This window comes from Colias philodice, chromosome 18, assembly GCF_061535455.1.
Source record: "Colias philodice isolate Cphi_HAF_F1 chromosome 18, ilColPhil1 Martin Lab GWU primary, whole genome shotgun sequence".
Classification (NCBI taxonomy): Eukaryota; Metazoa; Arthropoda; class Insecta; order Lepidoptera; family Pieridae; genus Colias; species Colias philodice.
This window is the reverse complement of record NC_143103.1, coordinates 10445422-10468236: the sequence shown is the minus strand read 5'-3', so window position 1 is coordinate 10468236 and position 22815 is coordinate 10445422. Positions and strand designations below refer to the sequence as shown.

Genomic DNA, 22815 nt, shown 5'->3' with positions numbered 1-22815 from the left:
GAATTAGCGTCTGGCTAATTAATTTTAGATTATATTATGTTTGAAGAACATAATATGAAATTTACAGACATTCTAAAATAATTTGAATTTTTTATAAAAACGAAATAAAAAATTGCGTCTGGCACCTATTTAACAACGAAAAAAACGTCTTGCAATAAAAAAACTATGTCTGATGGATCTATGTAAAGGCAAAATATTAAAAATTACGCATTAAAAAATGACTTAAAATTAAGGAAATTATCCTGTACAGATAAGATGCGCACTACTAAACGCAACCACTGCGACCAGCCAGACAGCCCGGACTCTAACCGAAATAGCAAGAGGAACAGTATATCAAAGAACCAACTATACTAAAATTCTCACTTGTCAACGTCGGTAGCTCCTATACGATTTTGGAATACCAGTACAGTAAAAGTTCCTTATTCGCGCTTCCTTCATTCGCGGTTTCACTATTCGCGGATGAAAAAAATGCGACCTAAATCCTGTATTCGCGGCCTAAAATTCTTTATTCGCGGATCGAATCGGTACATCGGTACATACATATATGTAGCCTTTTCGTAGTAAACTGTTATTTTTTCTTGTGTATTTTTTTTGTTTATGTGTTTGATTTTTACTGCGAATAAATTCTTATTCTATTCTATTCTATTCTATTCTTCTATTTACCTAAATAAAAACCATTAGTAAACGCTTGAACTACAACTACGAATTTATAATGTTGACTTAAAAAAAATTAAAAAACGAGTAAAAAGTGACAAGCCATTGCCTAAACCTGAAGATAATACCTAATTAAATAGTAATTAATAAATAAGTTTGGTCAAAAACTGAAATTAAACTGGTTTCTTTATGTATTTGCTTTTTTATTTCATCACCTAAGAACGTATTCCCTATAACCCCATACAAATTACCATTCCTTATTCACGGTTTCTCTATTCGCGGCACATTTACGGAACCTATTACCCGCGAATAAGGAACTTTTACTGTACAGTAATATCAGTTTAAAGTTTTTGATATCTGTAATAGTTACGGAATAATCGCATGTGCACACCTCCTAGAGCATATTTGTTCTGTGGTGCACACCCGGTATACATAAACATACCAATGTGAAAATTGTTAGAGAAAATCTTATGTAGGACACAAAAGAAAAAGAATTTGCTTATTGCTGTCCTTCGTCAAAAGTACTAGTTGTTTTGGGTATCTTGTATTTATTTCTAACAATTCCTCGTTTATTTTAAATTTGATTTCTAAAAGTCATTAATAGTTCGAAAGATTTATCTAGATGTAGGTTAAAAAAGATTGTTTGAAAACAGAAAATGTAAACCATTATAATATTATGTTTATGTCCCCTGATTCACCTTTGTTTTAAAACAACTTCATAAGGACTAAATAAAGTCGATAATAGCGACTCATTGAGCCTCGATTTGTATTGAGGACGGTGTCAATTCTTATGCACATAATTTAATAAAGACAAACGTAGGTAGGTACATACCCGTCTTGCTGCTCTTAATCGATGAATCTAAAGGAAACTAACCTAGAAATAATAAGGAAGTAAGAACCTAATCTTAAAAAAAAACTATCACTAAAAAGTAAAATGTTACGGTAACTGGTAAGTATACCTAAGGTTCCTATGAAATATTATTGAAACTGCGGTACCAACCGCTTCTTCAGATACTTATCTATAGGTAGATATGTAGGTACTAATATAAAATTATAAAGCTGAAGAGTTTTTTTGTTTGCTTGAACATGCTAATCTCAGGAACGATTTGTCCACGGGTCCGATTTGAATAACATTTTGACTGTTAGATAGTCCACTCATCGAGGTAGCAATAGGAGGCGGAGCGATGCGGGTAAAAGTGGTAAAACCGAGGAAAACAGCTAGAAAAATTATGTAATAATAGTTTGACCACCTTCCTTACCTTGTAAATTGATCATTGAAACAGTTTAAAGAAATATTTATGTCCATGTTATAGTCAAACCCCGGAGCTCGAGTAACTCGTAGGTTGAACTGGTCAAGCCTCAGGACTGGCATAGTGTCAAAGCCCAAATAAATGTAATATTTCGGCCTTATAATAAACGATTTTCGTCAGTCGTTGTCTAGCTGAGGCGTCTTATGCGTGTGCGATGCCTATGCTGCGTTCGCCTACGCCCGAGAAGCTGCTGCTGACTTCATTCAAAGGGCGGAATTCAAATGTATTTCGAGGATTGTCTTATGGCTTTTGCCAAACCTAAGATAAACCAGTCCTTCCACAAAGAGATTGTGTTTCGTGATTTGACTATAACATTCATAAGAATTAAGAAGATAGGACATCGGCTAATTTATTTTAGAAAGAAAGAATAATTTATTCACTACTGTGTCTATGTACGATGCAAATAAATAACAGCCTACCTAAAAGGTTATTAGAATAAGAGGTACAGATCTACAGAGAAGACAGTATACACAGTATAATAATTTGTTCTCTTATGGCTGGCGTCCACTAGGCGGATCGGGCCGGGCCGCATCGCAACGCAAAAATACGCCGGCCTATGTTTTGTATGAAACATCGTCCATTAGCGACGGATCGGGCCGGGGCGGGCCGCAACGCATTGGCGGATATCGCTTCGCAGGCGGATTTCTGCCGGCGGTGCGCTGCGGCCCGGCCCGCCCCGACCCGTCTAGTGGACGCAGGCAGGCGGATGTGAGCGGCGAGCGTCTCTTAGATAAAATCCGCCTAGGCGGTCTGCCTCGCCCCGTACAGGTGGACGCAGGAGCAAACAGCGCGTCCATTAGAGACGGCCCGTTGCGATGCGGCCCGGCCCGATCCGCCTCTAATGGACGCCTAGCATTATAAAACAAACCATCCACTGATGCAACAATAATCAAATGTTGACTAGAGAACATTGTGGTCTGAGTCTGACCCACACCACAGACTAATAATAATATACTACGTATCCCACACACAATACATGGTGTATATTTTTTTTTATTTCGTACTAGCTGGTCGCCCTAGCCCCGGCCCCCGGGTAGACTTTATATTATATTTAAAGTATTTATTAAAAATAACCACTATCCCCTATATTATATAACTATAATAATAATAGATAATAATCATGAATTGATATAAATAATTTAATAAATTATTCTCTGTAGATAGATAGAAAACGAGTATTTTTGTGTACAACGTTTATGACTTAAGTAATACTTATTATCTTCATTTAAATGTTATCAGTAGATAAGTTAAAAGTAGTAGGATTTAGGAATACAAATATCCGGATACCTCATCATACGAAATTTAAGCCAATTGTAAATATTCACCAACTAAACGTCGATCTTTACGAGTACGAGGGTAGGTAGGTACTGGCGCGTTCAAATTCTCGCCGACAAGTTGAGCATTGTCATTTTTACCGGAAAAGCCTCGAAATAACTTCTCGGGTGGTAAACTACAATAATTAAAAAAAGTGTAGCAGCTACAAGGTGGACCAAAAGAAGTCATCCGATGTTGTTTGGCTCTCATTTTTTTTCTAAATGAAAAACTTCGATTCTGTTTTTTGATTATGTTTATTTGAACCTTTAAAATTTTATTGGTTAAGTCGAGAAGATGATATCAGCCAAATGGGCGCCGTCACAATTGATTGCCATACGGGCTCGTTTTATGGCATTTCTCATCACTTCAGCGAGAACTTCGGGCGACAAATTCTCGCACTCGTGTCTAATGGAGTCCTTGAGGGCTTCCAAGGTCTCAGCCTTGTTCATGTAAACACGGGACTTCAAAAAACCCCACAAAAAAAGTCTGGAACGGTTAAATCGGGCGATCTTGCGGGCCAGTGCAAATCGCCAAAACGAGAGATGAGGCGACCCGGGAAAGCCGCCCTCAGAATATCGGTTGTGGCTCGCGCAGTGTGTGCCGTTGCTCCGTCCTGTTGGAACCACATATTCTCCAGTCCTAATTCGTCCAATTGCGGCAGAAAAAAACTCAATCAACATGATGCTACGGGCACGGTGCAGCCCTATAGCGTGCACCGTGCCCGTAGCATGTTTCCGGCGACAGCTCGACATCCTCGGCAACAGCGGCGATATTCTCGGCAGAACGGGCGCTCCGGGGCCGGCCACTCTTGGCAACTTCTCGTGTGTCCCATACTCTTCAAGGTTGGTGGCCAAACGGCGCAGTGTTTGCGCAGTCGGTGTCGGACGGCCGAGGAATCGGCGACGAATTGTTACGCAAAAAAATAGACTGCACGATTATTCCGCGTTCTTGGGGACTGTATCGCTCCATGGCTTGTTCACTTGTATTCTACATCTGTCTAGTACACAAATGTCAAAATAGATTTGACATTGGCGGCCATTTGCAAAAATGAGAGCATCTTCCAATAGGGTGATTTCTTTTGGCCCACCTTGTATTTTATTTTATAGAAGAATTTATACTAATACATATTAAAGTGTTTGTTTGTTTGGTTAAACGCGCCAACCTCAGGAATTACAGGTTCGGTTTGAAAAATTCGACCGATAGGAGCCTATGCGGGTAAAATTGCAGGGCTAGCTGTGCCCTGCAATCTAGAGGTATATTATCTGTGCTAGTATGTAGCTTTATATGTATAATGTAAAATCATCTTATTCCTAATATACTTACTGCAACTGTATCCAGACTCGCAAGGGAATATAGATTCCATTCCAGTTTTATGATTTAAAAACGAACATAGGTACATATTTTAAAATTAAAATGCTCGCCCACATAGAGATGGGCGTTACGTAATTATATCTTTTCAAGCGCTCGAGACTTGCTCTCTATAGAAAATCTTCTACATAGATAGAGTTAGGATTAAAAAACATCAAATTACTACATTCAGATTTATTAATTCTCAACATAGAAGCATATTATGGTTTAATGGTATCACACTTTAAGTATTTAAATTGCCGGGAAACATTTTCTTAATAAAAAAAGTCAAATCTCACCTCGCCATCGTTTTTAAATTCCAACGAAACTTATCGTAATAATAATCTTTGATACTCAAAACTCGTTATTCCGTGCAATTTAAATATTTAATTTAACAAACACAACCCAAATCCCGTTTACAATGTTTATGTTTATAATATGTACAAATTATTATCTATCCGTAAACATTATTTAACCATGGAATTGTTAATTAAAATATGAAATAAGGACCAGATGTGTTTTCTAAGTAAAATAATTTAAAAATTACGACGTAAGTAAGTAGATTGGAGATCCATAGTTAAATATTGTCTCTCTAAATAATCATATTTTATCACATTTACACGGAAATCTTGTACTCATTTCATAAAATATAACATTTTTTAGCTTTTAGTATTAGAAGGAAAATAAATATCTCACTCATTTACAAATGCAATAGATAGACATACCCATTACTAGCCACTGTGGAGTGTGAAATTGCAAAAAGACGATTATAAAATATTGATTGATTATTTATCTATGGTGTCGTCAACTGGCGCGAAATCGATACTTTTTTCTGCATTATGACATGCGCTGATATTGCTCAACTTTAAATCTTCTTATATATAAAAATGAATCGCAAAATGTGTTGGTAAGCGCATAACTCGAGAACGGCTGAACCGATTTCGATAATTCTTTTTTTATTATATTCCTTGAAGTACGAGGATGGTTTTTATGTAGAGAAAACGTAAATATGTACCACGGGCGAAGCCGGGGCGGACCGCTAGTAGATAATACAATTGAAGTGTTTATTTGTACATTTTGTGTTTTTGTCTCAGGTTAAAACTGAAACCGTGTTGATTTTTTACATAATATTTTTATGATCGAATTTGCAAAAACAAAGCATAACTTTTATTAATTAAGTACTTAGTATAAATAATTTTCTCATAATATGGTCCCGGAGATTTGCAGTTAAATAGTGATTTAAATTAAATTGTTAAATATAACGAGAGGCTGATTGTCGAAATTCCAGTTGACAAAACCATTTATTTGTGCTTCAATGAACATTAATTGACCACAACGCACAGTCCGCCATGTTACCAAATTATTCTACTTTTAATACTTTCTATTCGTTATACATAATATTAAATCTATGAATACTACGTTATGGACTATATAAAAACGCACTAGCAGAGATCTCGTGTCGCCTAATTTGCTGGTGCATCTAAGCAGATATGTTATTTTTTTTAAAGAAAATACAGCAATTTAGAGCTCACTAAGGCCATTAATGGCACCACATAGTTAATCGTCAAATCATAAAAAATATATTATTTCGATTCGTTGCATCCACGCTCGTTAAGAGCTATATACACATTGGATTCGTGCAACGTTGTTATCGAATTTTATAAGTAGAATTATTACAATGTTATATCTAATACTTTAGTACAATATATTGATTTTGACACCTTTTCTAACTCTAGCATCGTAGCGTGCCATTCATCGAGTCCTGTGTCCTTCCTAAGTTATCTCACTATTATACAATATTTGCTTAGGCACCTAAATAGTAAATACTTAACTAACATTTGTTTTAAATCTAAGTCCACCAGACCATCTTAATGTCCTTCAACACAAATAAAATGTGAACGTTTCAACACTTACCCCTACAGGGAAACAATCTATAATACAAGTTCATATTTACAATAATTGTTTTTATACAATATTATTATAATGACAAAATTTACTTATGTACATACATCGTATTTTATTAATTGTTCTCATCATCGAGAATCTAAAGAGCGACAATTTTTGTCGTAAAAAATACTAGGTACATTAATAAAATATTAGTATGTACATGGCTTTAATTTTATAATGTATGTTATCATACATTTCAAATAAAAAAGAATGTTTGCAATTAATAAATTCGACATTTTGAAAAATACTTTTTAACCACGGTTAGGCCCATGTATGACGTATGTACAAGTTTATGTGAATATATTTATTATAACATGAAACATGATTAAATTTTATATAATGCTTTACATAATTAATTTGTCATCACACAATACCCTCATAAAACTGGAGCTAAGGTTTATTTTAAAATGGGTAATTTTTTTTGCATATTTTACCTCGCAGTACCTACCAATAAATATGTGTAAGTATAAGCATGAAGGTGAATAATTCTTATTATATTTGTGAACTAGCTACACGACCTGAGTCCAACTAAATTTAAGTAGATAACAATTTCTATCCAAAAACTTCTAGGCGTTTCAGAGCGAAGAAGTGACAAACACATGTAACTAAATAAAAATACCGATATATGTATTTAATATTACGATTTTGAATTATTATATAATAATTAAATACATATATGTATACTCAAATTAGTGTGATTAATAATTTATACCGTTTTGTTGGCAGCAAATTATTTCGGCTTCTTACAAAGATAAAAGCAATTTATAACGATAAGGTATATGAAACAAAGCGGGGAGCAATAATTAATATTTTTACCAATATCAATATTATCAAGAGCTATAGTAGGTATATAAAAATGTATAATAAATACTGTAGGTAATTAGTGTTTAATCTGCCAGCCGCTGTTATGAAAATTTCCGTACATTTTATATAGGGAGAATAAAATTGAACTAGGACTAACATTGATTTTACATATAAATGGTCTCATTTAATTTTCATGCATCCCAGACGAAGCCGTCGGCATAAGCTAGTTAAAACATTGACCAAGTCATTGTACTTCGAGTCTCAATGAGAAAACACCCACGTTGTTAGTATACAAAAGTAAATATATAGCTTGTTTCATGCGTCATTGTTTTAAATAGGTATTTAGTCATTTGCCTAGTATTATAGTATACCTATAGTAATTAGTATGTGCTAAGGTGCATAACTCCCGAATTTAATTTTAGAGCATCCATAATATTGTTAATGCAATAAGAATGTATATGACCGTATGTATTACGTTTCTACGATAGTAAATAATATATAAATAAATGATTAACAGTTTTTTTTTTTTTATGAAGAGATAGAAGAAAACGTGCACAATGCACAATGCACATGGTTGATGATTTGTAGCGAAAATATTTCAGGTGGTGAAATGGGGAAATATTTTTTTTCTTTCTTGACCACGCTGTCAAAATAGTCTAAAAAAATGTAAGAAGCGAACGGTGCATTGCAATGTTTCAACACATTTTAATGAAAATATCTCCTTGTATCTTTCTTTGCAAAAAGCAAAAGGAAAGGTTTATATTAAAATGTAATTTGATGGTAAAATTTAACCTACATACCTAGTCTCAAATATTCTAAATGCGCATGTAAGTATGTTTGTTTGTCTTTCTTTCACGTCGCAACGGAGCGATTTTTTTATACGATTATTGTGTCTGGTAGATAGCGAGACTTATTATTATATTTATACTTTTTAGTTTTTACTGCGGTGCGGTGTAACATTTTATGACAACGCGAGCGAAACTGCTGATGCAAAGCTTGTTAAAACATAATTTAAACAATAAAAATACCGTTTATTCATTTTGAATTTAATAACATTCCTATATTAAACCCTGGAAGAGTGGAAATATTATGATTTATGAACTGGTATATCGTACACCTCCTTACACGGTTCTCGGAATTCTGAGCTTCACATATGTCCGAATTACGCAAAGTCACGCACTAAAAGCGATATTACGTGACATTATCTAGTTTTGCGAAGCCTTGAATATGATGCGAATACGAGAAATATCTACGTTTTCTCTCAGGGCCACTTTAGAGGTTAAGGTCAATGCCCTTGTAAAATTTGATTTATGCGTCCGACTCAAGTCCGACTTCATTCACAGACAAGTGTAATGAGCTTATTGTGTTGCCATTAAAAAGTGCGAAATAATATTTGTGCGAGTTTTCTAGGGGTTTTATTGTTTTAGGTTATGAATAGAGTCGTAAATCACCATACCTATATTGAAAAATTATTTCACCAGTGTTTAAGTAGAGTAATTAATGCATTCTCTTTATCCTCCGACCAAATAGGCAGAACCAGGGAGAGACGCTAGTTAAAAACAATTGCTATGATCTATTTGAACCTTGACACTGAGCATTTACTCAACTCTTAGAGCGTATACGCACTATGCGGGTAGCCGTCCGGCTGACCGCAAGCACAATTATGTACGTAATATTCATTTCTATGCGCACTGTGCGGTCTGCGGTAGCCGCATCGCAGTGCGCATAGAAATGAATATTACGTACATAATTGTGCTTGCGGTCAGCCGGACGGCTACCCGCAATGCGGCTACCCGCATAGTGCGTATACGCTCTTATTGTCATGACCAATCCCATTAAATTGAAATCCAAAATATTATATTACAGAGTAATTTGATATTAACGATCTTTCAATCGACAATTACATCATTAATTTCCATCTTTCATTTAACAACAAATGATTCGTGTGCCAAGGTCGTAAACATTCTAACGACTAATGTTTTAAAGCCTCTATTATCAACAGCGATATAATTTTCACGTCAAAACAATGGTTATAAAAATTAAGTCCATATACCTACAGTATGTTGTGAACAAAATATTTTCAAAAAGCACAGCGAAGGTTAATATCAAAGATGCATTGTAGAATTACAGATGGGAAAATGAGTCGGACTATTGTGAAACACATTATTGTGCAAAGTATGACGTCACGTGCCGCGTCGCGTCATTGGCATTCAAACACTTTAGTCAATACGCTCACAAGATTTTCTAGTTCACAATAGATTCTTTCAAATAAGTAGGCGCCCTCAAAAGTTACGACTTAGGCAATTACTATGTCTTTAATTTATGGACATCAAATTTCCATAGCTTTTGTATTCACAAAAGCAGATATACAAAAAATAAATAAAAATGGATGGAACGAAAAATTCAAATATATACTGGGAAATTTAAATTTAGAATAGAGTTCATGTGAGTTTAGAATTTTTGGCGCGATACATGACAATTTAAAAGTTACCGTCTTTTAAGACGATAGACCTTCTTCGTTCTGAAATAATTTATTGCAGGAAACTTTGGCCTACCTTTAATCTGATAAAAAAAATTGGAGAATCCAAAAGTTCACGACTCATGATGCGCCTTCCTTCGCCGAAAAGAAGATTTTAGTTTTTCGTTGATAACTAGGTATTAAACGATGCTAAATAATATCACCATTTTCAATACCAATCTCTGCATAGTAGATCTACAGCTAATAAAAAATAATGCCATTAAATTAATTAAGTTTTACACAAGCTATCGTGTCTCAACCGAAAAAAAGTGTTGATTGACGGGAATTTTATTTTATTTTTTCTATTTCTACATTTAATTTCGGTTTAATTTTATGAATCAATTTTTACCAGTTACAATAATAATCTCCATGCAATTATCTATAAAATGATGTGCAGTTTAAGGGTATTACGTGGTAATTCAATCGTTTAATTGATTAAATAGTTGCGGAACCAAGGCAAAACCAATTTTTCGATCGTAGAGTACTCTCTAATGCTTCGCATTATGAATCGTGCAATAAACACGTGAATTTCCAATGAATTTCAGACTAATACCACACTTATACCTAAATGACGCACGTGCGACATTTTCAACGTTCATATCTGATAACAGCTGATTATACGTTTATTTTATTGACATAAGTAATATCGGCTTATTGAATCATTTGACTGATTATAGAAATTCATTGGCTCCTTTGAACAAAAACGATTATATATTACTAGCTATGCCCTGCGGTTTTACCCGCAGTGCTCCACTCCTATTGGTCTTAGTGTGATGATAGCCTTCCTCGATAAATAGTCTATCTAACACCGAAATAATTTTTCAAATCGGACCAGTAGTTCCTGAGATTAGCGCGTCCAAACAAACAAACTCTTCAGCTTTATAATATTAAGTATCTATAGATTACGTGTTGGCTTTACCAATCTCTGACATCAAACTAGTTTTTCGAGTGATTTAAAATTTAAGCTACTAAAAATAGTATTTTGACATATTTCCTTCCTCAAGCTCAATATTATATACTCATATTAGAGAATTCACTAAGTTTTACTGTTAAAATCAGTTACCAGTACCTATATCTATCTAATATTAGTGTGTCAGAAATTAATTATGTATAATTAGATGCTCTCATTTTGTTACTTTATAGTTACGTTAGTTAGGTACAATAATAACATTTTGACTTCACCGTGTGTTTTAGTGACTTGATTGTGTTCGCAAATTTCTTAATATATAAAAATGAATCGCAAAATGTGTTGGTAAGCGCATAACTCGAGAACGGCTGAACCGATTTCGATAATTCTTTTTTTATTATATTCCTTGAAGTACGAGGATGGTTCTTATGTAGAGAAAACGTAAACATGTACCACGGGCGAAGCCGGGGCGGACCGCTAGTTTCTAATATTTTAATTTTTAACAGTTAATTTAATTCCCTTGCTTGCCTCTTTTGAGTACATTTCAAAGTCTTAACAATAGAATTGTATTCAACTCCTAAGTCTTTTCAAGTTTTCAAAGGTTTCACTTCAGACAATTGGAATGTAGGTTGTCCAGATAAGAAACGTCGCTTATCAATTCAGTATTCAACGAAACTCCGTAACATGTTCAACTATAGTTTACTATATAAATATTAAATAGTATGTAACTGTCTACCTGTGACAGCTTTCCAAGTATTTAACATTTATCACGTGTTATCTCCATGTATTTGATAAACATATTTTTATTTAATATCTTGCACAACATAGGTCACAGACAATCTATACTAATAATATTATAAAGCTGAAGGGTTTGTTTGTTTGTTTGTTTGTTTGAACGCGCTAATCTCGGGAACTACTGGTCCGATTTGAAAAATTCTTTCGGTGTTAGATAGCCCATTTATCGACGAAGGTTATAGGATATATATCATCACGCTAAGACCAACAGGGGTGGAGCCACGGGGGTGAAACCGCGCGGAGCAGCTAGTATTTAATAATACCCAGTAGTCTCTATATATATAAAAACCGGCCAAGTGCGAGTCGGACTCGCGCACCGAGTGTTCCGTACAAACCTGCAATTTTTTTTTCACGGGTTAAAGGCAATTAGATCTAAGTATTTGATATGAATTTCAACTTGATAGCTCTGCGCGTTCATGAGGAAAAAAGTAGTGTCCGACCGAACTTTCGGTTTCGGTTTCGGTTTCGGCCGAGTTTCGGCCAAAAATCAAGTTTCGGCCGCAGTTTCGGTTTCGGCCAAAATCGGCCGAAACTTTTGCCGAAACCGAAACTTATTTCGCAAGTTCAGTGAACTTAGTTCACACACGTTCACGCTTGCCTAACTTCGTTTTCCTCGGCAACGCTTTGACGGACGCTGTCAAAGCGTTGGTTGACCCACGCTGGTGGAAACAATTTTTGATTATCTATGTTGAGATTGGAACTGAGTGTAATAGTAATTAATAATTATTATTTTTATATAAGAGGTACCTAAAGGAGACTGATTATTCCTCTAAGTACAAATACCAATCCAAAGTATTAAAGACTCTTTAATAAAGAGAAAGATCTCAAAATACCAAAACTTAGTACATATTTAAAGTAACATTAAAAATTACTGATTTGATTTAGATGACTGATTTTAGTGAGAACTTGAAAAAATAATAAAAATTAAAATTGTTATTAGTTATTAATATTTTAAAAAATATTATTTTTTTATTTTATATTAAATCACTGATTACAACAAATTTAATATACTGTGTTTTCATTTCATGCCCTAATTAAGGCAAAATAATAGGTAAAATGCACCAAAGCTCAGTATTTTTAGAAATTTCATATGACCACGTGAGTTTCGGTTTCGGTTTCGGTTTCGGCCGAAATTGAAGCCATGGCCGAACATTCGGTTTCGGTTTCGGTTTCGGCCTGGAAACCAGTTTCGGTCGGACACTAGAAAAAAGTAATAAGTTTATATTTATTAAAAAATAAATATATATTTTTTAATGTAACTAAAAATTTAAGGTTTTCGGAATTTTACCTTTATGTGTGCTATAAAACGTTGCTTCATGCCAAATTTCAAGATTCTAGGTCGACTGGAAGTACCCTTTAGGTTTTGATTCCCTTGCGAGTACTTGCGAGTTTCTAAATATGCAGCTTAAATTGCTGTTTCTTTTGATTGCGTTGACATAGAAGTTTGATTTTGTTACAGCTTAAAGTTATTATAGACCTGAGTATTTGGTATGAATTTCAATTTAATACCTCTACGCGTTTATGAGGAAATGGGTAGTAAGTTTAAAATTATTAAAAAAAATATATTATGTGATGTAACTAAAAATTTATGGTTTTCGTAATTTTTCCTTTATCTATGCTATAAGACGTTGCTTCGTACCAAATTTCAAGATTCTGAGTTCACGGGAAGCACCCTGTAGGTTTTGATTCCCTTGCAAGTGTCGAAAATTTGCGGCATAAACGGCTGTATCTTTTGATTGCGTTGGTTTAGAAGTTTGATTTTTTCACAGCTTCAAGGGACAGTAGACGTGAGTAATTGATATAAATTTCAGCTTCATACCTCCACGCGTTCCTGAGAAAAAGGGTCTTGACAGACGGACGGACGGACGGACGGACAGACGGACAACAAAGTGATCCTATAAGGGTTCCGTTTTTTCCTTTTGAGGTACGGAACCCTAAAAATGAATCCCTATTTCCCTTGGTCACGGCATCACGCGTGAACGGGTGGACCGATTTCGATAAGTATTTTTTTATAATTTTCCTTGAAGTACGAGGATGGTTCTTATAGAGAGAAAACGTAAACATATACCACGCGCGAGGCCAGGTTGGACCGCTAGTTATATTATATTATATTATCTGTATGCTGTGATGATACGTTATGCAGTTATAATAAAATTTTCTGGAATCTTTTTTTGAATAGATAGGCATTTTTGTTAAAATAGACGTTTCTGTATTGCTATCTCTATTAATGGCAACATTTTTCGTGATAATACGCAATTTAAGACGAAACTTTGTACAAAAATAGATAATCCTGGCAAGTGGCAACACGTATAAAATAAACAGAAAAAAGGATTTGCCTGCCCAGCTATTTCTAACAACGTTAACACAAAAATGCTTTTAAAGCCGAAAATAGGTGCATTATGAAAAGTCGTAAATAAATCATCATAGAAATATGATGTTTACAAAGCAATGGGTACTTTTTATAAGATACAGAATGGATACAAAAAAATGCTTTCCTTGACCTTTGCTAAAGTATAATATTATGTTCTCTAAAGTATCTACAGTTGCCTTATTATTTGAAATTTCGCAGGCTGTATGAGGCTGTATGCAATATTTTACTCCAACAATAAACGATTTTTTGACTCGTTCAAGTTATTAGACGTTGTTTTACCCGTGTTACCTATACCACTCGAAAAGTCGTATTGTGTAAACATTTAATTTATTAAACTTTAGTCGAAATCAGAAACTAGCTTAGTAAAAAATGCATGTATTGAAACGGACGGACAGTCATGTTTAAATTTTTTTAGAAATTCAAATCAAAGATAATAGAGAACACAAACAAAAAACATTCCGAATGAATTAAATTTTAAATTAGCATTATAAAACGAGTCGAATTATAATTTCCCAAAAAAGCGCAACTAAAACCATTATTCTGAAAACAGCGAAATGCAATATTGTCTCAATGGTTCGTCGTGGTTCAGACAATGTGCCATTGATTGCGAAACAAACGCTTTGTTTACAGCATTGCGGTCCATAGATAATAGAAGAAAATTAAGTTCTCTGATGGTATGTTATAAAAAAAATATAAATAGCTGTTGTATATTAAACCTTACCACAAAGTCTGCCTTGTGGGTCGGTTTATATTATTATACAAAGTACTTTTTGCAAATTGAACGTGATCTTAAAGTTTTATTCTTGAACTAGCGGTCCGCCCCGGCTTCGCCCGTGGTACATATTTACGTTTTCTCTACATAAAAACCATCCTCGTACTTCAAGGAATATAATAAAAAAAGAATTATCGAAATCGGTTCAGCCGTTCTCGAGTTATGCGCTTACCAACACATTTTGCGATTCATTTTTATATATAAGATATGTGACGAACATAAAAAATGTTTTTATGTAGGTATATAGCGCAATTCTTTTTTAAGTTCAAGTAAATCGTACGACAAACGTGACTTTATAATTTATTATCTACGGTAACATTATAAAGAGGATCTTTGTTGTTTGTATTGTAATCTTAAATGTGCTGGAAAAATCTTTCCACAAGAATAAAGTACAATCCATTTAGAGTACCTACTTGTCATAGCCCTCAAAAGTTCACTAAGCATTATTTTTATAAACTGGATTATAATAAAATTTATGTTAGCAGCATAGCAGTTAGTTTATAATGAATATAGGGGAAGAAGACACATAAAAGTGTCAACGTATTTGCATATTATGCTATATCCACGATTGAATCAGATTATGATTGGCGATTGCATATTCATATTACAATCCATACTAATATCACAGTATTACCATTATTTCCTACAGTAGTGCGACGAATGTACTTGTGCAGAGAAACGGAGGGGAACTGGCGGGGGTCGGGCGACGCGGGCCGCGTAAAGCAAACACGCTTAGTTTGCTTTACCTAGCGCGAAAGGATGACGCAGTCGTATTTTTTGTGTAATAATTTTATTATACATAGGTACTTACATATTCTATTATGGCGCGCACAAACTGTTCCGTTTATGGATGTAAATCTACATTGAAATCCCAGAAGGAAACAATATTTCAGAAAGATTGTATTAATTGTATCTGTTGAATTAAAATCAAAGCTATGTATATGTTGTCCTCTATTCAGATTATTTTCTAATCAGATTGTACATCCCAATGCGAATGCATTACTTAGTTAAATGTTATAATATACAATTAAGAACATCCAAAAATAAAGTGTCCACGTAAATAATATTTAGCAGTGCAATATCTGTAATTATATATTTATGAACAAATAATTACATCAGATTTAATAATCGCAATTATTTTGAATGTACATATGAATAAAGATTTCATCATAATATTAATAATCACAATTGTTTTATTTCCCATTTGTTGCAACCCTAGCGTATTTTCGTGTGGCAGCGTAAGTACCTACGCTGGCGGCGGCATCGCGCGACATCAAAGGCGATTCCTTACTGTAGGAAATAATATTGTAATACTGTGCTAATATTATAAATGCGAAAGTAACTCTGTCTGTCTATCTGTTACTCAATCACGCCTTAACTACTGAACCAATTTGCATGAAATTTGGTATAGAAATATTTTGATACCCGAGAAAGGACATAGGCACATAGGTTTTATCCCGGAAATCCTACAGGATCGGGTTTTTCTTTGAAAACGCGGGCGACGCCGCGGGCGGAAAGCTAGTAGACCATAAAAACTGCACAGTCTGGCCAACAGTGGATATAAGGAAAAAGGATAATATAATATTTTTACGAATCATTGTTTTTATATGGTAAAATTACCCATGACGAGAGGCCACACTAATGTAACGTCTATAAATTAAAATTTATTGCCATGTTCCAATTAATGAGTTTGATGACGTATGATGACGTCTTCAACGAAGCCAATAATTTTCTATACATAAACTACAATAAGTAATTATTAATCACAGAAGCTATCTTTTATGTAAAATCATGATAGAATTGCGATATACTCTCACTATGGGAAGGTTACTGGCGTATACCCGCATATGTATTGTATCACCTCTGGCTGTGTCGCTTGATTTTAGCGTTTTATTTCACGTTCAAACTTCAAAGCCTTGAGAAATAACGCAAAAACTAAGTCGTACTGATGTCGTTCAAATTTTTTCTAAAGTAATACACTACAACATTTTTTAAGCTGTCGCGTCGCCAAGTCTTATGGATGTTACGAATATCATTCAGGCCGTCAGTTGAACGACGCCGTTTAATAAAGAGGCTAGGCTTTCAATTGAGTAGCAAAGTTGCTTGCGTCATTTAGATATTTTCGTTGTCTGTTATAACAAAACTAAATTGATACTATGAAATGTATAAAATATTCTCAGAACTGGTTTTAACATTAAAAACCTAATAATATGCAAAATATTATGTTTTCGTTGACGTGCCACAAAACGCGTCGCACCTCACGAATAACTCACGTACCTAACAAGGTCTTCCTAAAATTTATATCATTTAACAATCACATACCTAATTCTAACACTTAAATTAATTTTTTGTTACTTAATTACTATAAATTAGAATCAGCAAAGTTTATTAAAACGGAAATGTAAAACAATCCAACAATTTATTACATTAGTAATTAACCAGGAAGTCTAACCTTGAAAAATACGTCGTGCAAGAATACATTTTGCGCCAATTTTAGTAATTATTCTTACAATAAATGACATAACGGCATGTGGCGCGACCGTGACTTGCGTTTTAACAAACTTATGAATGAGTTACATAGCAATACACAGTAGTTGGCACAGACTATGAAATAAAAAGAAATACCCATTTTTTGCCAAGGTTCTGTCATGCATTACATATTTTTGGATTATCTGTATCTGTATTTTTTAGTTACTAGTTCAAAAATTTTATCAAGGACTAGCGGTCCGCCCCGGCTTCGCCCGTGGTTCATATTTACGTTTTATCTACATAAGAACCATCCTTGTACTTCAAGGAATATACTTAATAAAAAAAGAATTATCGAAATCGGTCCACCCGTTCACGCGAGATGCCGTGACAACGCGAATCGGGTTTCATTTTAATATATTATATCAAGGATATAATATTCAATGGACTATTCAATGAATAAAATTCACATCTATTTTAAACATCATTAAATGTATGTTTCATAGCTCATTAGTAATTCACTTAATGTTGTTTTACATAATCATCAAAACATTATGTTCTAAGCATTAGTGAATTATCTTAAATTGAACTTGAAACAAATCCAGGCCAATGTTAATATATTTGCATATTAATTGAGATTTGAGATGTTACATTCCAGTTCCTCAAATATGTTTTAATAGCACAGTTTACATAATAGTTACTAGAACAATAGTCTTCAATTTGGTATGCTCTATCAGATAAACTATTAATAATTTTTAAAATCATTAATCTGTGTAAAGTATTATTCTCATTATTTTCGTATTTATTTTATTTATTAAAATTTTATGTACCTACTAGAAAAAAATTTTAATTGTTTTTTTTATTTAAAATAAGTTTAGCGTTAACATTATGTAAGAAAGTGAAGCCCCATGTCCCCTAGTGGGGTACAGGGCAGATGCATTATACATCTGTTTCACTGATCGATTTTCTTTAGGGACAAGTAGGTGATCAGCCTTCTGTGTCCTACCAGACTGAGACATTTTTTTTTCTTCATCTCCATTGGGAATCAAACCCAGGACCTCTCGGTGCTACGCTCACGCGTCAACCACTGTACCAAGCAGGCGGTCATTATTGTAAGAGCCAAATATTAATTATTTATTTACTATTATTGAAGCAAAAAGCATATTATAAATGTTGAATTCAATAGATGTGTTAGTAAATGGATTCACATTAGCCAGCATGTTTACATTATCTTATTTATGGTCTTGCTATATGAGCTTTACCTTATTAATTATTATTATCTAAAGTATGTGATTAAATGATTTGTTGTTTATTTATTACTTGATAAGAGTATGTGAGTCATACATGAAATATGGAATAAACCCAGTTAATTATCTAAATATGGTGTTACATATTTTGAAAAATTGTGTTTTAGTTAAAATGACCTTCTAAAATAGATATTGAAAATTCCCCTAAATGCTTTGTACATAATAAATACAAGATATGCCTAATAATACTGCTGTAAAACCTTATCTTTAAGTATATGAGCTGCCCAGTATTGTGTGATGGCACATATATGAGAAACAGAGGACTTGTACAATGATTTTAAAATATTTATTTAATATAATATGTACATGCCCTCAAGAGCCAGAGAGAATTACAAAAACAGGTAAAAAGTTTTAAAAAACATTAACATTAACGAAGCGGAACTTAACAGATGATGGATAGGAATGTCAGTTTATAGAACAGACTCGCATTGCACTGAGTTTGCTTTGGTACCTTCTAAATGCCTCACTGCCACGCTGCCTAACAGCTTTGGAGTTCACACACTGGCCGCTCGGCCAGTTTTGGCCGCTAGCTAGAGAGCCGCAGACTCTGGAGCCATCAACGGCGACAGCGGGCCGGCGACGCGGCGGCCGTGCTCGATCTCGAATCGTAGGTCCGGAGAGGTTCGCCGGGCATTCACCACATTGTCTTCTGGCAAAAATGCAGCCACAAGCAGAGCACAGATTACCAATAGGGCTCCCAGCACAAATGGTGGGCCTGGCACAATTCTCACATATTTATCTTCAACAGGTCGACCCTCAACTCCTTGTACAGCGTGATCTTCATTCAAATCTACATGGAATAGATAGAATATCACTCCAAACATGGCTGGCCCGAGACCATTGCATAGGCCTCGCACACCAGTCACCATTCCTTGTACGACTCCTTGCCTGTCTGCCCGACTGTTTACAGACACATAGGCACTGATAGCTGGGTAGGTGAGGGAGCCCAGAGCTGCCAGGACTCCAGCGGCCCACATCATCCATGGTTTACTTCCAAAGCCATACCACATCAGCTGTAGCATTTCAAACAATAGTCCAACCATTATAGTGTGCTTAGCTCCAAGCGATTTCATCAGAAAACCTAACACTACTTGCACAGCAATACTGAGAACACCCACAATTGCAATGAATATTGCCACTTGCACCACACCAAAACCCATCACAAGTTTCAAGTACACAAATATGCAAGAGTACTGTCCTGCCTCAGGCAAATATGATAAGAACACTGCAACACACAACATAAGCACTGTACGTTCTGCACCAACTTTTCGTAGAGCGGCGAATGGGTCAGCCTGCTCCCAGCTGATAGCGGGCCCCCAGCCGCTCGGTCGAACTTTCTCAGGAAGACTTTCGGGAACTGCCACCATGATAAAGAATACGTCGAGCACCGCGACGGCAGTGGCTGCGACCACTACGAGCGCTTCTCCGTAGATACTCATCAGGTATGCGCCCAGGGCAGGCGATATCACCATGCTGGCTGCGAATGTCGCGGAAACGAGCCCATAGGCCCGTGAACGCTCAGCCTCGGTAGTCACATCAGCCACGTACGCGAAAACGATCGAGAAGGTCACGGCGAACACTCCACTTATGCTTATCATAGCAAAGAACCACCAAGTGTTTATTGTCATGAGCGGAATGGGTGCACAAGTGAAGAATACGGTCACTAGCAGGAAGAACTTCCTTCCCCACACGTCCGATAGAGCACCAATCAGAGGCGCTGACAAAAACGATAGAATTCCTTTGATGCCCATGATGAGACCATTCATTAAAAACGTATGATCCGGGAAAGTGGCGTTTAATACTGATATAATAGGCATCGTCAACAGGCCCCACGCGAAGAATTCCAAAAATATCACCACCAGAGCGTGCACAACAGAAGGTTCACCGATGCCCGACATTGTCATAATCCCGTCTTTCATAACAGTTTTTCTATTCCGTATCACCATTTCTACTTCAGTTGTCGTAGTCTTCGTGGGCGTCATTTAAGATTGTACAAGATGTTTATTCTATTTACCTACCTAAATTAGAGACATTTTGAAAACCTAAACACTACATTGAGGAAATCTTGAAGAGCTAACGAGTTAGATTATCAACGTCAAAAAAACCACTGAAAATTGAAAAACAACTCGTCCCTTGTATTGCCACATTCAATAAATTGATATGACAAATTCTATTGATTCATTGTTAGAAAATCGAAATATACTTAAAAATGTTTTATTTCGGTTTTATTTACATCACAAAGTATTTCAAAATCCCTAAAACAATCTATCAATCAAATAATACATTGAAATAAAATGTTAAATGTTACAAATTACATAAAGCCGTAAAAAATCGACTTTCTGAACGCTTCGAATAAGATTTTTGTTAGATTTGTTGTCATTATTCGAATGTCAATGTCAAAAAGTCGAAAGCCCAAAGGAGGCGTTAACGATATTGTAATTGTTAAATAAATTTAAGTATAATTAAAATAAAATGGTGAGTAAAGATGAAAGCTCTCGTAAATTTACAAAAAAGTCTTTGTCAACCGATTGTACATAGTGTGCTTCTAAATTTCAGATTCGCTTCATTTTGATCCAAAACCGAGCGGGTAAGACAAGATTGGCGAAATGGTACATGAATTTTGATGATGACGAGAAACAGAAGCTCATTGAAGAAGTGCACGCTGTTGTTACAGTCAGGGATGCAAAACATACGAATTTCGTCGAGGTACGTGCCCTTGGTAGCTAAAAAAATTACCTTTCTTAGATGTGAAGACATTATTTGATTTTAAACTTTATTTTCAGTTCCGCAACTTTAAAATAGTGTACCGGCGTTATGCTGGCTTATATTTCTGCATATGCGTCGATGTGAATGATAACAACTTGTGCTATTTGGAAGCCATTCACAATTTTGTTGAAGTCCTCAACGAATACTTCCACAATGTATGCGAATTGGATCTGGTATTCAATTTCTATAAGGTAAACGAATTATACAGTTATTTTAAAGCTTATTTTATGATAAAATTGTCAGGTAAATGGATTATAAGTATTGTTTAGGAGATACATATTTTTATTGTTGCAAAGTCAATTAAAATCATTAACATTTATTCATTTCAATAAGAAATCAAATCTTTATCATCTACAAAAGAATGGAAAATTATTGAAAGTAATATCAGTCTATCCATATCTTAATCTTAATATATATAAATCTCGTGTCACAATGTTTGTCCTCAATGGACTCCTAAACCACATAACCGATTATAATAAAATTCGCACACCATGTGCAGTTTGATCCAACTTGATAGATAGGATAGTTTAAAGTTTAAACATGTAGGTACCACGGGCAAAGCCGGGGAGGACCGCTAGTATCCATATATTATAGTCAATTTATCTTTATAGGTATACACAGTAGTGGATGAAATGTTCCTGGCAGGAGAGATAAGAGAGACATCACAAACAAAGGTCTTGAAGCAGTTGCTGATGCTGAACTCCTTAGAATAAGTTATTTGTGTTAAATATTGCAGTTGATGAATATTATAGGATAGGCATAAGTCTTTGTCCCTTACTGTTTCAGGATGCTTCAAACTTAATAGCGGCTCGGAACATCGTACGATCCGATGCGCAGAAAACAATTTTAGATATTAGCGGGACATTAAGGGACCTGTGCACCTAACTTCCGAAACGCCATTAAGTTTGAATCGAACTATACTTGATGCCTAAATTTGTGTATGCAATGTAGGTAAATACTCATTCCATATAGATTCAACACATATATGCGTTTTTAAGAAATGTGTAAATATTCTGTCTGCAAAGGTATGGAGAGTTGTTTGAACCACTTTTTTCTCGTTTGAAGATAGTATTTTCTTGTTTGATTTTATGCGAGTATAATACTTTTAGAGAATAATGATTTTAACGGATTTTAAACGCGATTTATTCATTTTATTATTATCCCGACGTTTTGCACACTTTGCAGCGAGCTTGATCACAGAGAGACTGGCCGTTAAATAATAAATAAATCGCGTTTAAAATCCGTTAAAATCTTTAATTTCTAAATTGTTTGAAGGTGTTTATTTAAAGCTAGTAATTTCCTATGAATGTATCAACAAATCTCATTAGTATTGTTTGTATATAAATAAATTATAAAAAGACATAAATCTTGTAAATCTTTTATTTATAAAGTGTATAAGTTATACCTTGTAATCTAAATAGAGAATATTAAATACATGTTTGCTGTTTTATTTCTTGGAACATCTAAATACATTAAGGGCCGATTTTTCAATGCTTGGATAAAACTTATTCGTCCAATAAAGTAGTACACGATACTA

The 22815-nt window shown here is 34.8% G+C and overlaps 2 protein-coding genes and 2 long non-coding RNA genes across 4 annotated transcripts; 1 reads left to right on the top strand and 3 right to left on the bottom strand.

Annotated features, from left to right (window-relative positions):
• Positions 1–4805: 4805 nt before the first annotated feature.
• Positions 4806–8982, bottom strand: LOC149480750 (uncharacterized). Its single transcript, XR_016316980.1, has 2 exons — positions 5663–8982; positions 4806–5499 (listed from the first exon to the last, which is right to left on the bottom strand). It is a non-coding gene; the product is annotated as an uncharacterized LOC149480750 (long non-coding RNA).
• Positions 8983–11187: 2205 nt separating this feature from the next.
• LOC149480749 (uncharacterized) lies at positions 11188–14769 on the bottom strand. Its single transcript, XR_016317057.1, has 2 exons — positions 13525–14769; positions 11188–11869 (listed from the first exon to the last, which is right to left on the bottom strand). It is a non-coding gene; the product is annotated as an uncharacterized LOC149480749 (long non-coding RNA).
• A 4015-nt stretch (positions 14770–18784) lies between these two features.
• Positions 18785–20625, bottom strand: LOC149480748 (solute carrier family 71 member 1). The gene has a single exon (XM_089706421.1). The coding sequence runs from the start codon at positions 20492–20494 to the stop codon at positions 19043–19045; it is 1452 nt and encodes a 483-aa protein (XP_089562547.1). The 5' UTR covers positions 20495–20625; the 3' UTR covers positions 18785–19042.
• Positions 20626–20890: 265 nt separating this feature from the next.
• On the top strand, positions 20891–22272 carry AP-2sigma (adaptor protein complex 2, sigma subunit). The gene is made up of 4 exons (XM_089706789.1): positions 20891–20987; positions 21069–21218; positions 21296–21469; positions 21890–22272. The coding sequence occupies exons 1-4, from the start codon at positions 20985–20987 to the stop codon at positions 21989–21991; spliced, it is 429 nt and encodes a 142-aa protein (XP_089562915.1). The 5' UTR covers positions 20891–20984; the 3' UTR covers positions 21992–22272.
• The last annotated feature ends 543 nt before the right edge of the window (positions 22273–22815 follow it).